Source organism: Aythya marila (assembly GCF_965140915.1).
Source record: "Aythya marila genome assembly, chromosome: 18".
NCBI lineage: Eukaryota > Metazoa > Chordata > Aves > Anseriformes > Anatidae > Aythya > Aythya marila.
In genome coordinates, this window is record NC_139059.1 from 8087695 (window position 1) to 8103641 (window position 15947).

A 15947-nucleotide genomic window follows, 5' to 3' on the forward strand; every position below is an offset into this window, starting at 1 on the left:
GCTCACCACCACTGCAGCCCCAGCGCTTCGAGCCCCCCTTGCCTCGGCTCACCTCCACCTGCTGGCTCTCACGGCGGTTTCTCAGGTGGGTGTCCTGCTTTTTTGGGAACTCGCCCTCTCCCCGCACCTTCCCGGCACTGGCCAAACCAAAGCGACCAGCATCCCATCCAAGGGTCTCCTCCTTTTGCCCCACAAACCCTCTCTGGTCCCAGCGGGCTGGGTGGGGACGAGGAGAGCAGGGGTGGGAGGGAGCGGGGTCGCTTTTGGCCGAGGCAGCGCCTCTCCCCCACCCAGCCCACCTGAGTTCCCAGCCGGCCCCGGGCGGCCGGCTCAGCACACCGAGCAGCTGTTGGTCTTGTTCATGGGCGGCCGCAGCATGTGCTCCTTGGGGAACGTCTCCCTCCTCTTGCAGAGCGCGGGGCTGAGCCGGCTGGGCAGGTTGGCTTGCTGCAGCAGCTCCCTGAAGACCTCCAGCACGTTCTCGTTGTCCTTGGCCGAGGTCTCCACGAAGCGGCTGTTCCAGTCCAGCTCCACCAGCGACAGCGCGTCCTCTGCCGGCACCTGCCGCTCGCCGCCGCTCTCTGCCTTGTTGCCGACCACCACGATGGGGGGGAACTTGTCCTCCTTCACCTCCAGGATCTCCTCCCGCAGGCTCTTGACGCTCTCGAAGGACTCGGCGTCGTTGACGGCGTAGACCAGGGCGAAGGCGTCGCTGTTCTGGATGGAGAGCTTCCTCATGGCCGGGAAGGAGTAGCTGCCGCTAGTGTCCAGGATTTCCACCGTCACCGTGGCGCCGCTCACCTCGTACTCCTTGCTGTGCAGCTCCTCCACCGTGCGCCGGTGCTTGGGCTCGAAGGTGTCCAGCAGGAAGCGGCGGATCAGCGCGGTCTTGCCCACGCCGGCAGCGCCCAAGAAGACCAGGCGCACGTGGTTCTTCTCCTTCACCACCAGGGACATGGCTGGGCGCGGAGGCTCTCCAGGGGACAGGATGCTCGGCAGCTGGTGCTCAAGCCGTGGGTGTCCCTGGGTGGCTGCAGCCCCGGTGTCTGTCCGTCTGTCTGTCCCTGCAGCCTTGTGCCCCAGCTCCGTGCAGCCGGCAAAGTTTGGTGCCACCTCCCTGCAAACTTCTCCCGGCCGTTCTGCTGCAGACGCTCCCGTTCCCCGGACCTGCTCATCTTTTATCCTGGTTCCTCTCTGCCATGTGGCACCCCGCTGTCCAATCTCCGTGGGTTGAGGGTGCTGAAGGAGGAGGGCAGGGAGGGAGGAGAGCGGGGTGCTCCGGGCCAATCCGCGGCGCTCAGCCCTGGAAAGCTACTCCAGCCCTGGAGAGCACCGCGCTGCGTTGCACATCGCGCTTGCATCTCTCGCCGCTGCCGGCAGCACCGGGGAGCTGGCAGCCTTGCAGCCGGCCAGCCCTGCCCAGAGAGCAGCCTGTGCTTCTTGGCATGGGATTGTTCTCGGCAGGGGAGCCAAGCCGTGCTCGCCATCCCGTTGGGTGGACATGGCAGGGGGACATCTGCAGCCTTGCCCACGCCTGTCTGGGTCCGGAGCTCGTTTTTGGAGCGGCCCGCTGCGAACGTGCCCAACCGCTCCGTGATCCTATGAAATGTTTGACCTGAGGGGGAAAGTAAGATCTCCCTGAAAGCCGTGCGTCATAGTCTCCATGTTCAGCTGTCAGTTATGCTGTGATTTTATGAAATATTTAGCCTGGGGGGAAAAATAAAATCTCCCTGCAAACAGTGCGCTGTCATCTCCAGGAGCAAATCCCAGACAGTCACGGGTGGGATCGCTGACCCTGCCCGGGCTTTGACCCAGAGCTGCCAAGGTCTCCACAGGACCCAGGGCAGTTTGGGCTCTGGCACAGAAGCTGCAAACCAGCGAACAGAGAGCAGCAGTGGGCAGAGGTGCTGCGTGTCCCTGACACCAGCTGAGAGGTTTTGGAAGTGGGATGTGTTCCCAGGGCAGCAGCGTGGCAAAAATGGGGTCAGAGCTAGGGTGTGAGCTCAGCAGTGCGTGTACCCTCCGAGGGCAGGGAGAGATGCTGACCCCACAGTGCTGGGGGACCTCTCAGTACTGGGAAATGATTTTTGAACCACACAACCCGCCTGTCCCAATACCAGTGTTCAGCTTGTGGGTTCAGGCTGAGCACACGGTGTCGGGAGGGAAGGGGTGGTTGATTTACCAGGCAGAGCAGCGGGGTGCGTGGTGCTCCCCTTCTCTGGGCAGCCAGACATCACGTCGGGAAGCGGGTTTGCTGGTGGGCATGCAGGTTGCCCTGTCTGGACACTTCCTCAGCAGCCTCCTCTTCTTCTTGCTGCTGAAGTCATCGCTGTTCATCACTCGTGCAGCTGATTTATGAAAAGTGCAAATACAGAGGGAGCTTGTTGACAAGACAGAATAAGTCTTTATCAAAATTTTGTGCGTGTGTGTGTTTTTTCCTAGCTGTGGACTAGTTTCTGTAATTTTCATGCAGTTGGTTTCCTTTTGCTAGCAAACTACCAGTTGGTTTTCTTTTGATAACAAACTACCAGTTTCATCATTTAGTTTTGGTTGTGTTTGTTCTGCTGATTTCAAAAGCCCTTTTCACAAGAGTTACTCCTGCCTCTTAATTCCCCAACTGCAACTGTATTTTAGCAGTATGAGCACTTCCCTTCTCTGATCCTATTACAAGGAAAGCCAGGAGGTTTCACTGGGATTAGCAGGGTCCCTGCTCAGGAAGAAGAGGAAGGTTGGGTGCCCGCTGGGATGGGTGGTGGTGTCCAAAACCACCCGTGGCATCCGTGGGGTTTGGCAGCACCCAGCAGTGCACCACCCGCCGTGGTATTAAAAGGAGCTGAGGATGCAGAAGGCATCCTGGTGTGATCACAGGGCTGCTGTTGGCCAAAAATTGGGAGGAGGGATGGATTCACACTGAGTGCCTGGGGACTGCCAGCTTTGGGCATGGGACCGAAGGGAGGGCTTGTAGGCTGATTTTGGTGCCTGGCGTGCCACCAACTCCAGTGGTGATGAAGACCCCAAGGCAGCATGGAGCAGGGCACGACAAACCACGTCACCCCAGCTTTGGAACCTGGTTAAAGCCAAAAATGACATGAAGCAGGAAGGAATTCTGCTCATGTTTCTTTGTGCTCAGGTATCTTCAGGGCTTTTCACGCACCCTACAGTGGCTCCCAGCTGGCTCTGGGGCCAAAGCCATCCCCAAGGCAGGGGGTCCCACGGGGACACCAGTCTCCAAATGCCCCGTCCTGGCTCCGAACCATCACCACTACTGCCTCCAAGCATGAAGCTTCAGCTGATGGACACGATGGGAAACACCGAGCTGCTCCTCTGGCCCAAATGTCATAGGGAAGGTGACCCTGGTGCCACCACACAGGTCATGGTGCTCAGACCCCGTGGGTCTGCGTGACTGGGGACAGCCATCGGGGAGCTGCACCGGCAGAGCAAGCAGTCCTCGTGTGCCTGCAGAAACACAACAATATCACCAGGGCTGTCAGCAGCCGGAGGCATTTCTGCCAAGAAATGTGTTCTGGATGCTCGTGATAGGAGTGAATAGGCCGCCCCTGGTTGTGGTGAGTTTCTGTAAAGGTTACGCAGAGTTAAACAGAGAAATTTGCTGCAGATAAGGCAGTCCCCAGCCTTTGTGCTGCGCCGCACGCAGTGTGTGCACGGCCCACATGATTTTTCACATCAGTTGTCCCCCGTTAGTTTTCACATCCGTGCTGCTATGGTTACCGAGAGCCTGAAAGGTTTTAAATCTCCCTCAGAGCAATGGAGGATTTCAGAGGTAATCTTGTTAAGAGATGAGCAATGAATATTTCCAAAGGCCTTTCGCATGAATATCTTGTTCCACATTAGCTGATGTCCACTGGCAGAAGGAAAGCAAAGCGCAAGGGGGACCCTGTGAAGACAAGGGAGAAACCAGGAGGAACGAGGGCAGCAACTCATTTTCCATCGCAGCCTTTTGTGTGCACAGTGATGTTCTTAGACACAATATTTTTTCAGGAGGGGTTTGGCAGGCCGCCTTGGGGCAGGTAGTACAAAACCAGCCCTAGGTTCAGCCTGTGATTGCCCCAGGGAAAGACCCAGGGGACATTTATGGGACCTTCAGCAAAGCCCCTGCTGAGCGGGGCCGAGCTGGCTCCTGCCTTCAGTGGGGCTGTGGGGAGCGGGCAGGATCTGGCCCTCGTGCTGGGCTTGATAATAGAGATGGAGAGGGACTGTTCCACCTCGCTCTGCAGGCACAGGCAGGGCACACACCGTGACCGCGGCTCCTGCTGCCATCCCAGCAGGGACAAGAGGACCATGGCACCCCGAGGGGACCGTGACGCCCTGATGGACATCACGGTGACCTGCGGGAACCAGAGCGTGGAGGGAAAACAGCGCTGAGCTGCCAGCAGGGAGGAGCAAGGGAGGCAGGAGGGGAGGACAAAGCAGCGAGGCCACAGCGTGTGGGGTTGGGGCAGGAGGAGCCCCACTCCTTTGGGGAGCTGGAGCAGGGGAGCCTGGTTGGGCATCCTCAACCGCAGTCCTCATCAGAAATGGAGCAATTTGTGGAAGGATGCTGGAAAATGATAGGTGTGCTGCTTCTTGCCAAACGCCCGTCAGGGTTTCTACAACAGCTGGGCACTGCTTGAGGTGGGCTGGGAGGAGGATGGGTGCAGGAGGGAGAAGAGACCATGGGCCACAGGGGCAGGGACAGTGCCAGGCAGGTGCTGAGCAGGACCTAGAGGAGTAGCAGGGATGAGGGCAGAGCAGGGAGATGGCCCCGTTGTCATGAAAAAAGCCAAGAACACCTGGTACAGGGGGTCACGGGGCTCTGCACACACAAGCACACTCCGCTCCCAGTGCTTGTAGTGGGACAGGACGGGTGATGCAGCGGTGCCTTGGCTGTACAGCTCCTGAAGCAGCCTGTACAGGAGGGAGGGAGCGCCTTTTTGTTTGGCATTTGAGCTGAGCTCTTCCAAAAGAGGTCTTAAAGTCCTGCCAGGTTTTGCAGCATCTTTTATGAACATTCATTCATTGCAATAGCAAGCCTGACGTGCGGTCAGCATCAGCCACCACGCAGGATCCCCCCCAGGCACACGAACCTTCAGCAGCCCTGTGCTCCCCAGCCCTGCTGCCAGGACACGACTCCTGCAGAAGGGCAATCTGCAAATTTCAGCAGGGACCAGCCTGCATCGAGGTGGGTTTTTGGGGAGCTCCTGCCTCGGGGCTCAGCTGTGGAGCTCCTTCTGTACATCAACACTGTGCTGGGCACTGCCAGCGCCCCACTCACTGCTGTGTGTGGTGCCCCAGCAGCCCGCACGTGCCCAGCCCAGCACGCCGTGGCTCTGCACCCCACGGCGGGGCAGGGATGCAGCCCGTGCCCGCAGGATGCTCCCACCCCATGCGACCCGCCAGCCTCCTGGTTGTGCAGATGGTTAAATGCATGGTGTACGTGAGAGGGGCTGCGTGTGCAGGAGGCCTTGCTGGTGTTCCCGCTGAGACGCTGAGAAGGAAGCAGCAGTAATGAGAAACCAGGGGAGATCATCCCCACGAGCAGCACGGCCCCAGCTGCTTCCCTTCACCGCAGGCACAAGCCCAGAGGGGTCCGGGGTGGGGGGCAAAGCATCATTTCTTCCTCTGGGACTGATCCCTGGGTTGGAAACCTGAAAACACCGGGGTAGCAGCGTGCTGGCACCCCCAGCCAGAGCGACAAGAGGGGGTTAAACCCACCTGTCCCCCGGCAGGAGATTAAATCCCACTGGCCTTTGATTTCTCGACAGGTGAGAGGAGAAATCTGAACCTTCGTATAGCTTCGCCCCCCCGCGCAGGGGATGCATAGATGTACCAGCCATACGTGGGGCGCCGTGGCACCGCCGGCTGGAACAGCGTGTCGCCCGACGGATCCTGTTCCCGGGGCCGCCGCAGGGACGTGCAGGCTCAGCCGCCTGCTGACCCCGGTGCCGGATGGGGCTGGTGGCTTAATTAAAGGTTCTAATTGCATGGGGGGCACCAGGGCTGAGGTTTGCTCCCGGCCAGGCGTCAGCGGGGCGATGAGGGATGGAGAACGGGGCGGGGGTCCCCTGGTGCTGCTGGAATAGGGACCGCGGAGATTGGTGCTGGTGTCACCAACCAATTTGAGGGGGCTGAGGGCATCCTTGTGGCACGTCCTGCCCTGCCGAGGGGGCTCTGCTGTCCCTGGGGACAGGGTTGATCCAGGCCACTGCTGAGCTTGTGGGAGCAGGTGGCACGCACGTAGCCATCAGAGCAGGCACCTGCCAGCTCGCCTCCTGCCCAAACCCTCCAGTTGCTCATCCCTGCACAAATCCTTCCCAGCAGGGAGAGCCCCTTGGTTTTAAAGTCCTCCACGACCAGGCTTTTGGGGTCGTGCCACTGCCCTCCCCGCTGCCCCCATGAGACCCTCACCGAGGGGCCGGGGAGGCTGCGAACGGCGTGTACCGGCGGGCGGTGAAAGCCAGGCTGGCTGTAAACAGACGTCCTGGCCAGGACTAAAGGGATTTAGCGCAGCTGTTCTCAGGTTCGGAGGAGCTCCTGCTGCGTCTCTTATCTTGCTCTGGTCAGGATTATTAATGGGAGTGAGAAGCTGGCCTCACTCCGGGCCACCGAGACGGCTTTTCCCAAGGTGATGCGGGGTGAGGCAATGCGGCAGCGCGCTCGGGTCACCAGCGGGTGAGGGCTGTGACAGCGGGCGTGCAGCCTCTGTGTCCCCAGGGCTGGGGAGCAGGGGCCCAGCCTGGCACCTTCCATGCCCTGTATGAGCAGGAGATGGGCTGCAGCCTGCGGGCTTTATGGTGCCTGTGCTCCCGGTGCTCCCAGTGCTCCCAGCAGCCGGCTCTGCCCAGCTTTGTGGTGGCCTCATGGAGGGATGTGAAGCCTTGGCATAAGCCTTGGCATCAGCTCTGCCTCCCCACAGGTTCTGGGCACCCCACAGGGCCTCACCCTGGCAGGGCAGCCGCAGAGGGCGAGCCCAGGCTCAGGACACCGGAGCACAGGGCCGGGCAGCACGGGCACCTCCAGCTTGCTGTGGGGACGGAGCAATGCCTCCTGCCTGGCTTCAGACCCTCGGGGTGCCCCCGTGGCCCAGCTCTGGGCATGGTCTGTGTCTTGGGACCGGAGCATCCCCCTGGCTGTCACCACGGCGTCACGTCTCGCCTCCCGTCCCCGAGCAGTGTTGGTGGCGGTGCCTCCCCTGACCCGTGCCTTAATGCATCGTGCCCCTTGCCGAGGCAGGGAGCCGTGACACCCTCGCCCTGAAAACCAAGCGCTTGCTTTTTTTTCGGAGTGCATGGAAATGTCACGCTGTAAACATCCTCCCCGGGTGACGCTGCCTGCCCGCAGACACTGTCATTTGCCATGAAGACAGCATCCTCTGACCGCACAGCCTTGGTTCCTCGGGCTTTCATCACACAGCATCCTCTGCCCTTTCCCCACTGGCTCCTTGCCCTTCAATAGCAAAAGAAACTTTTGCATCCTGCAGTAAAAGCAAGCTCCGTGCTGTCCCGAATCCAGTGCAGGGTGAACTGGTTGCTGCTTCTGTAGCTGTATTTGTGGTCAAGCTTCTCCTTCCCCCCCACCCAGGGCATGTGCAAAGGAAGGTTTTGTTAGAGCAAAGTGAAAAGCTGAGGTTTTCATTCACTGCATGGGGGAGTTTGGTGTCGGAACATGCCAGGTCCCTGGCCCTGACAGGGAGCTTGGTGTCCCCAGTCACACGCAGGCTCGGCCGCCTGCTGACCCCGGTACCAGACGGGGCTGGTGGCGCGGGTGATGTGGCCTGGGTTTGGCTGGAGTTTTGCTGTTGTGAGGCTCTGCAGTGTCCCCAGGGACGATCCTTGCTTTTTGCTGCTTCTCCAGGTTCTGGAGCACTCCGGCCATCAGCAGAGCTGCCACAAACCAGAGGAGGGGACTGATGGGGCTGCTGCATCCCATGAGGATCCCCGTGTCACTGCCCAGCAGGACAGAGACCCCCCAGCTGGATCGGCTGTGGGGATGCTCTCAGAATAGAAGAAGCACCCAAAAGCACGTGTGCAAGAGGAGCAGAACACAGAGACCATGCACTTTTGTCCCTTGTCCCCACGTGCACGTCAGCACCCCACGGGGCAATCCAGCAGGAGGGGTGTGAGGCCAGGAGCAGCCACATCCCCTGGATCAGTGTCGCTTCAAGCACCCAAGCCAAGCTCCCCGGCTCCGAGGAGGGGGCCGACGTGCACTTCGCTTCCATCAGCCTCCTTCAGCATCAGCGGGAAGCGGAGAGGAGCTGGCAGAGCAAGATACCCCACGCAGCTGCTTTCTGCTCAAAATCAGGTCTCGTTTCCATCACGGGCAGCGTGGCTCCAGCGGCGCCGGGAGGGATGGAGATGCTGAGCCAACACCGGGAGGTGAAGAGCCCTTCCCAGACCCAGTGCTAGCCGAGCAAGGGTCACACTTGCCCCGTGCCAGGTGGAATTGCCTTTATTTTCCTTGTGCAATGACCTGTGTGCATGTGTGCCAATGTGCTTCAGCTCCTTTCCAGTAATGCTTAAAACAATTGTCTGCGGATCAGCCCCGGCTGATGGATGTGGCTCGGTGCTCTGCCCCCGGCCAAGATCCTGCTTGTTTCACAACAGAGACGTGGGAAGGAGCAAAGTGCCAGCCTGCAGAGCATGGCCCTGTTACCCAGATCCTGCTTGGCCCTCCCTCCGCCTCTGTGCTGCCAAAGCCTCCAGAGGAGCAGCAGCAAGGGGAAAAGAAGTGGATTTCAGCAGGTAAACTGAGTCAGGAGGGCAACGTGCCAGAAACCAAAGCACCGCTGTGCTCCCTGCTCACAGAGCAGCTTCTGTGAAGGCAGAAGGAGCGCAGCCCCCATCGCACCCTGCTCTGCCTTCTGCACTGTCTGCAGGTGGTTTCCACGAGGCCCCGGCAGCCGCACGCAGTTTCACAGGGGCAGCAGCTTTTTTCTCATCTTCAGCTGCTGAGTGATGGCAAAGGAGACGTGGTGCGAGACCCAGAGCCGAGGCGGAAAGCTGAAGTTTCTGCAAAAAATACACCCCCAGGCAACTGTGTAGCTGCTAATGTCTGCCAGGGCTCCAAAGGGCTGGGGGGAGCAGGTGAAAAGCAGCATCTCCAGCATCCCTGGCCTGCAGCTGCAATCCCAGTGGGTGCTGAGCCTGGCACGGCCCTGGGGAATGTTTCTGCATAGGTACCTGCCCTTACGTGTGCCAAATGTACGTGCTGGTACCTGGCAAATGTGCCACTGTGTGGCTTGCCGTGGCTGAACAGCACACAGCAGCCCTCCTACTCACTGGGCACCCCCAGTCCCTGCACAGTTTGGCACGGTCAGCAGGGGAAAAAACATAACTAAGGCCCTTATAGGGCCATATCTAGGAATATAAGGATCTCTGGAAGAGAGCAGTACAAGTCAGAAACGCTCTGACAAACAACTTCATTTCCAAAAGCCCTGCAGACTCTGTCACTCACATCTCCCCATAACCACAGCAGAGCCCCAGTGCCTGCTCCAGGCGCTGATTTCCCCGGGCAACGTGCCACGGATCTCTGCAAACCAGGACGTGGGCAGGATGCGTCCCCCCCAAGGCACCTCCTGTGACGCAGAGCTGCAGCGCCCTGAGCTTCGCCTTCGGTGAAGGGCATCACGCTCCAGAGCCTCCGCAAGGTCCTGGGGTGCTGGGGCTGCTCCCCCGCGGGGATTCATTGCTGTGCTGGGGCCAAGGAGCTGCCACCCCCATCTGCTTTGAGCTGTGCCCTGCTGCAGGACCCCATAGCTCTGTCCGTGGTCGAGCATCTCCTCTTCTCCCCGCTCCTCTCCCCCAGCTTTCTCCTCCTGGATCCGTTTGACCATCGCCTGCTCTGCGGGCCGGTGGTGGTCCTGCCAGTGTCCCCCCGCTGTGGTCACCTCCGATGTCCCTGCCCCATTTGGAGTCACCCAGCTAAGCCCAGCCCAGCTCGAGCTTGTTTATTAGCGAAACCATCCAGACTGAAAGCGTTCCTCCAAGGGTGCCGTGCCTCGTCTCCTTGTCATGGCCACAAAACGCCAAGGCAGTCCCGTGAAGCAGAACTGACACGTTCTGGCAGCTGACATCTCCACGAAGACTCCAGCATGAAGACAAAATAACCCTACGGTGAGTTAATGTTCCCAAGCTGCCGTCCTACAAACCCAGACCTCTCGTGATGCCCGGAGAGGAGAAAACAAAGGAGGCTGCTTGTCCTAGATCTGTGTAACGAGGGCCAGCGGCGCGGGGTGACCTGGCACGGCCGGCTGCACCGAGCTGGCCTCACAAAGCTCATGTTTGAAGGCATCGCTTCTGTCCTCACCCACCAAGGAGGCTCGGCACGAAGAGGGCTTTACCTCTGCCCGGGCAGGGATGTAGCTTCGGGGCTGACGGCTGCTTTGCTGCATGAGCCCATGGGATTTTGCAGTTTATAGGGCATTAAGAAGCCTCCTCCTCCAGGACCGCACTGGTTCTTTGCACTGAGGGTCTACAGGAGGTCAGAGAAAGCAGGAGGTTAGAGAACTCTTCGCATGGGGGCTGAAACTCGCCAGCAGGCACCTCTGCCCCATGCTGGCTGCAGATTTGTGTCCTCCCTGCCCTCAGCCAGGGCTTTCAACACATTTGTGGCAGCGATTTCTGTGCAACTGCAAAGCACAAACAGGCAAAATTTATGAGTTTGCCCTCCCTGAACCAGGAGGCTGAAGCTCGTGCCATTAAGGCAGCAGCTCAGCTCCTCGCCCCGTGTTCACCTGCTGGGTTGTGAGTTTTCGGGGTCACTGTTTCCAAGCTCTGCCCTGCTTTGCTGCACCCCCTCCAGCTCTCTCTGGCCTCAGCAGCCCCCAGTGGCCACCATGGGGCTCTTGGGGCCAGCCTGGACACGGGGCTGTCCCCAAACGGAGCCCTGCGAGAGCTGGGGATCCCAGCAGCTGGCTGGGGGAGGGATCCAGAGCAGTACCAGAGCAGTACACGCACAGTGCCCACCAGCAGCAGTGTGCCCCATGGGGTTTTGGCCCTAATTCCAGCGGGTTTCTCACTATCTGCTTGCACAGGCTGGGGGCTCTTCTCCAAGCCCACCAGGTCCCCGAGGGGAAGCTCCTGGAGTTGTGCTTGCTCCGTGCCCAGTGTCCTGCTGGTCGGAGGTCCTGCAGGCACCAGGAGAGGTAACTGGGCCGGCTGCCTTCACACCAGTGCCTCACTGGTCCCAGAGCAGACCGGTCTGCATGGGGCGTGCTGTTTTTGTTGGGTACCGGCTACAGGGACACCACTTTGGCTGTGCCAGAGGGATGTGAGGTGCCACATGCACCCCACCTGGGGGCCTGCTGAAGCCCCGGTGGGGCTCTGCAGGGTCAGTTTGTAACAAGCTGCCCAAACCTGGCGACACCCTGCACAATCTGCCTCGTGCCCGCTCGGGGCATCCCGGGAGGAAGGCTCCTGCTCACCCCTGCTTGTCCCAACCCACGGGGTTTGCCAGTCTTCCCTCCTCCCTGTGTCTTGCAATTCCTCGAGAGCCTGAGCAGCATGTAGGTCTCGGGAGAGAGGCAGAGAGGCAGGCGGAAAACGGGTTTATTTCTCTTTGTGGCACAGCAGAGCATTAAACATCTTCAAAGAGACTTGCTTAGTGCAGTTGCTGCCAGCCTGCCGGCACGGGGAGCCCTGCACAGCCCAAGCCCCATGCTTGGGAAGGAGGAGGAGGAGGATGGTGAGGCATGGACCCACTTTTCCCAACCCTGCTGCCTTGTTCCCCGCAGCCAGGGGATGGATCCGGCTCCTGGAGAGCACAGAGCCATCTTCTGCTGCTGCTTTTAATTCTCGTGAAGGACAAACAAACACAGGCAGCCGTGGCTGCCCGGAGCTGGCTCAAGGCATCAGTGCTATCATGCAAGTGTGTCCTATTTGATCTTCAGAAACAAAGGCGAGGCACGCAGCCAGCTCCTTAGCGAGATTACTGCAGAGGGGCTGATGAAAACAGGCTGGCAGATAGATTGGCCTTTCCCTTGCTGAGGAAAATATGTTTGTTTTTTTTTTTGAGGGAAAACCATGCAGAGGAGGCTACAGCTGGCCCCTCTCTAGGGCTGGGGCTGCCCCAGAAGCTCTCCCCGTCCATCCAACCTGCTTTGATGGTGCATAGCATGGCAATGGGGGCTGCTGTCCTGCAGGGCCACCCCACACTTGCTCCATTTTGGGTGAGCAATGCTTGGGCTGGGCAAATGTCAGTGGCCAAACAGCAACAGCAGGCAGCAGGCACTGCATCCTGGTCCAGAAACCCAGCCTCATGGGTCCCCCTGTCCCTGCAGGGATGGCACCGGTGTGCCCCGCACAGCTGAGGAATAGGAGGGCGAGGAAATGAGCCCCGAGAAGCTCCCCATGTACAAGCTGTAACAGGGAAAGGTTTCTGGGAGCTGTTATGAAACAGATCAATCACGCAGCGGTGAGGGATTTCAGGGAAATCCGCTGGAGCAAGAGCAATCAATTAAACAGCCGCATTTACAGCTGCGTTCGCCGGGCAGCGCGCGGCCTCTGCGCAGGAGGCAGATGGGCTTTGCAGTTCGACCGGGGCCACGGTCAGATAAACCGGCGGTGTTTGGCCTCTCCAGCCAGCCGGAGGTAACAGGGGCTTTGCCGGGGTCGTGGTCACGCTCTGCCCATCGCCTCGGGGCCATGAGGCACCTGCCCAGGACCAGCAGTCCTGCCCTGCTTGATCTGCCCAGCATGGTTCAGTTCCAGGAGCCCTTCAGCCCCCTTGCTGCTCTTTAGCACCTCCAGGAAGAGGCAGTGCATTAGAGTAAGAAAAAGAAGCATGCAAAAGGAAAAACACACAGAGAAGCATCTTCTCTTTTGTCCCTTCCAGGCTCTTTATTTTTTTTTTTGGGGGGGGGGGGGGGTGAACAGGAGTGCAGAGGCTGCAGCAGCGCTGCTGCACGGGGTGCTCGCAGCCGGCGGCTGGACTTGGGCCTCACCATGGGAACCGCTCGCCGGGCGCTGTTTGCCTTTCTGCACAGGGTGTGTTCCTCTATGCAAAAATGAAAAATTAGCGGCGTTAATGAGGTGAACCTGGAAGTGCTGACTGGTGTCTGCTTGCTCCTGCCCATGAGCTGACGGGGGGCCCGCCAAAGTGCACATGTGGGAGTAAGCAGGTGTCCGCCTGATCCCAGATGGGTTGCAGAGGGTGCAAACATTTCCTAGCAGCTCCCTGCAAGCTGGGTGCCCTGTGCCAGATGCGGAAGGGCTGGGGAGGGGCTGTGATGCTGGCGGGACGGTGCTGCACAGTGGGGTGATGCTGAGATAAGCTCAGGACCTGGTGTGCAGGGAGCAGGAGGTCGGCACACACTGCCCTGGGGACCCCCCATAGCCACCAGGACAAAGTGCGTGGGGCCAAGAAGGTGGCAACCTAGCACCAGCCCCTGATGTCCTGCCATGCTCACATGGTTGGAGAAGGGAAACCTTCATGTGCTGGATGGAGACAGCTTCTTTGGTTTGCCCTGGCTTCAGGTGCGGGGCTTTGCTCCGTTGGCCATCCAAGCGCCCGGCGTTGAGCAGCCCTGCAGCACCGCAGGGACAGCAATTGCTCTCTCGCTGTCTGTCTGCTCCTGACAACGGGGCTGAGAAGAAGCAGACACCCAGCCCCGATCGGGGCTGGTTTATTGCTGATAATGATGTGTCGCTGTGCATGAATTACAGCGTCAGTCAAAGGGCACGCGGTTAGGTGTGTATGCTCACCAATATTAATTGGCAGAGGCTGGTCTTCCCGTGCTAAACAGCTGTGCTTGATATAAAGCATAGAAATTCATTTATTGGAAAGAGCGCTAATTAACCTCTTCAGAGCTGAACTCGGCTAGCCCTGTGACCGGGATGTGTGTACAGTTATTTATTTTAATGTTAAGTGCAGGTGCCGGAGGACAGCCTCTCCTGGCTCTGGAGAAGTGAGCGCTGGGGTTGTGGCTCAGCTAAGTGTGCCAGGCAGCACACAGCAGGGTGGACTCAAGCTGCCCAAAATGCTGCTTTTTTGACCATCCCTGGCACCAGGGAGCCTGCAAGCAGCCCAGGGAAGCCTGGTGCAGAGGAACAAGGCCTACACGGCCATGTTATTGTAGGGTCTAGCGAAATGCAGGTGTCAGAGAGCCGGGCCCCGGCTTCCCCATGGCCGGTGCCTCCCAGCCGCTGCCTGGCTTTGCCAAATGCAGGTATACCCTCGGCTCCCTGACATTTATTGATGCATTCCTCTGTCTCTGCGCCTTGTTTGCCATGAGCGCCAGACGAATTGCTGCATTTTCCTATTTACACCACATTCTGATTGCCAGAACTCAGCATAAATACGATACAAACTCGCACGACACGTGGAGACCATTCCCCTCCCAATTCCCCCAGGAGCGGGGTCTGCCCTGGCAGCAGCGCCCTGGTGAAGGCCTCCAAGCTGGAGGAATTCACAGCGAGACGAAGCCCTTTTTCTTTGAGAGAAGGATTTCCCTAAAATGACAGTTTATGCACTGAGTTGTGGAGCCAGAGGGTGACTGCTTCGCAGCTATGTCGTGCTGCACCACCGCCAGTGCTGGAATTGCTTGGCCTTGCCCCCACAAGGATCAGTGAAGGTCCCAGAGGGGTTTACACGCAGGCTGAGCAGGGAGCTGAGAGCTCAGGAGGGCAGTGAGCCCGGAACCACCCAAAAACACCCCAAATCCCCGTGTGTGGGCCCGGGGCACCGGGGGGGGGGCCCGCAGCGGGGCCTCCAGGGCCGGGCGCGGGCCGCGGGCACCCCCTGGCGGGGCCTCGCCGCCTCCCGGAGCCACCGGGACGAAAGCGGGGCCGGGGCCGGGCAGGGCCCAGGCGGAGCCGGGGAAGGGGAAGAAGGGGAAGGAGAAGGGGAAGGAGAAGGGGTAGGGGAAGGGGAAGGAGAAGGGCCCGGAGCCGAGGCTGCGGCTGCCGGTGCTCCGGGAGCTGCTGGGCAGCGGCAGGGTGAGCGGTGCAGAAAGCGCGAGCTCCACTTTCTGCCTGCTGCCTTCTTTTTCTTTTTTTTCTTTTTCTTTTTCTTTTTCCTTTTCCTTTTCCTTTTCCTTTTCCTTTTCCTTTTCCTTTTCCTTTTCCTTTTCCTTTTCCTTTTCCTTTTCTTTTCCTTTCCTTTCCTTTCCTTTCCTTTCCTTTCCTTTCCTTTCCTTTCCTTTCCTTTCCTTTCCTTTCCTTTCCTTTCCTTTCCTTTCCTTCCCTCCCTCCCTTTCTTTTTCTCCTTTATTTTTTTTTCTTTTGCTTTCACTTATTTTATTTTCATTTTTTCTTCCTTTACTTTCTTTTTCTTTCTTTCCCTTTCCCCTCTCCCCTTCCCCTTCTCCTCCCCTCCCCTCCATGCCCCTCAGACACAGGGCAGTGCCGGGGGCTGTGGCCCCCCAAGCCCCACACCGGGCACTTTGGGATCCCGGAGCCCTCCACATGGCAGCAGGGATCGCAGTGACGTGCATACCCCATGCAGGCCACCCCATGACCTTGGTCCAGCCTGGGAACACCCCCAGCTGAGCGGGATTTCTCCCTTTGCTCGTTTCTGAAGCCAGGAGGGGCTGGGGGAGGCTCAGCTCTGCGCCCCCATTGGCACCAGTGCAGGTCCTTGGGGACTTCTCTGCTCTGCCGCAGTGGGTCAGCGGCAGCCCTGTCTCTGAAGGCACAGATGAATGGGATAAATCGGATTCAGCAAGCCAGGGGCCCTGCCTTGCTCCCCTTGGGCCCAGGGGTGCCGGCTGCCACCAGAGGGACCGGAGCTTAAAGGACAGCATGGGATGGATTTAGCATCACTCGTAGGGGCAATGAAAGAAAAAAAAAAAGAACCTAGAAAGAAAATACTGACCTTTGATTTCTCACTGTCTGACCTTCCCAGAACAGAATTAGTTAGCAAGGAAAAAAAATTATCTTCTCACATCCTCACATAGCAATTTTCTTTTTTTTTTTTTTTTTTTTAAAGAAAAGCCTGAATTGTGCTGGATC

The 15947-nt window shown here is 59.0% G+C and overlaps 1 protein-coding gene across 1 annotated transcript; it reads right to left on the bottom strand.

Moving 5' to 3' along the window:
• Positions 1-293: 293 nt before the first annotated feature.
• On the bottom strand, positions 294-1575 carry LOC309885273 (GTP-binding protein Rhes-like). Its single transcript, XM_082775035.1, has one exon. The coding sequence runs from the start codon at positions 955-957 to the stop codon at positions 331-333; it is 627 nt and encodes a 208-aa protein (XP_082631161.1). The 5' UTR covers positions 958-1575; the 3' UTR covers positions 294-330.
• Positions 1576-15947: the final 14372 nt, after the last annotated feature.

Excerpts from the sequence above, each read along its gene's own strand:
- LOC309885273 (XM_082775035.1), bottom strand. The coding sequence starts at position 957 with ATGTCCCTGGTGGTGAAGGAGAAGAACCACGTGCGCCTGGTCTTCTTG.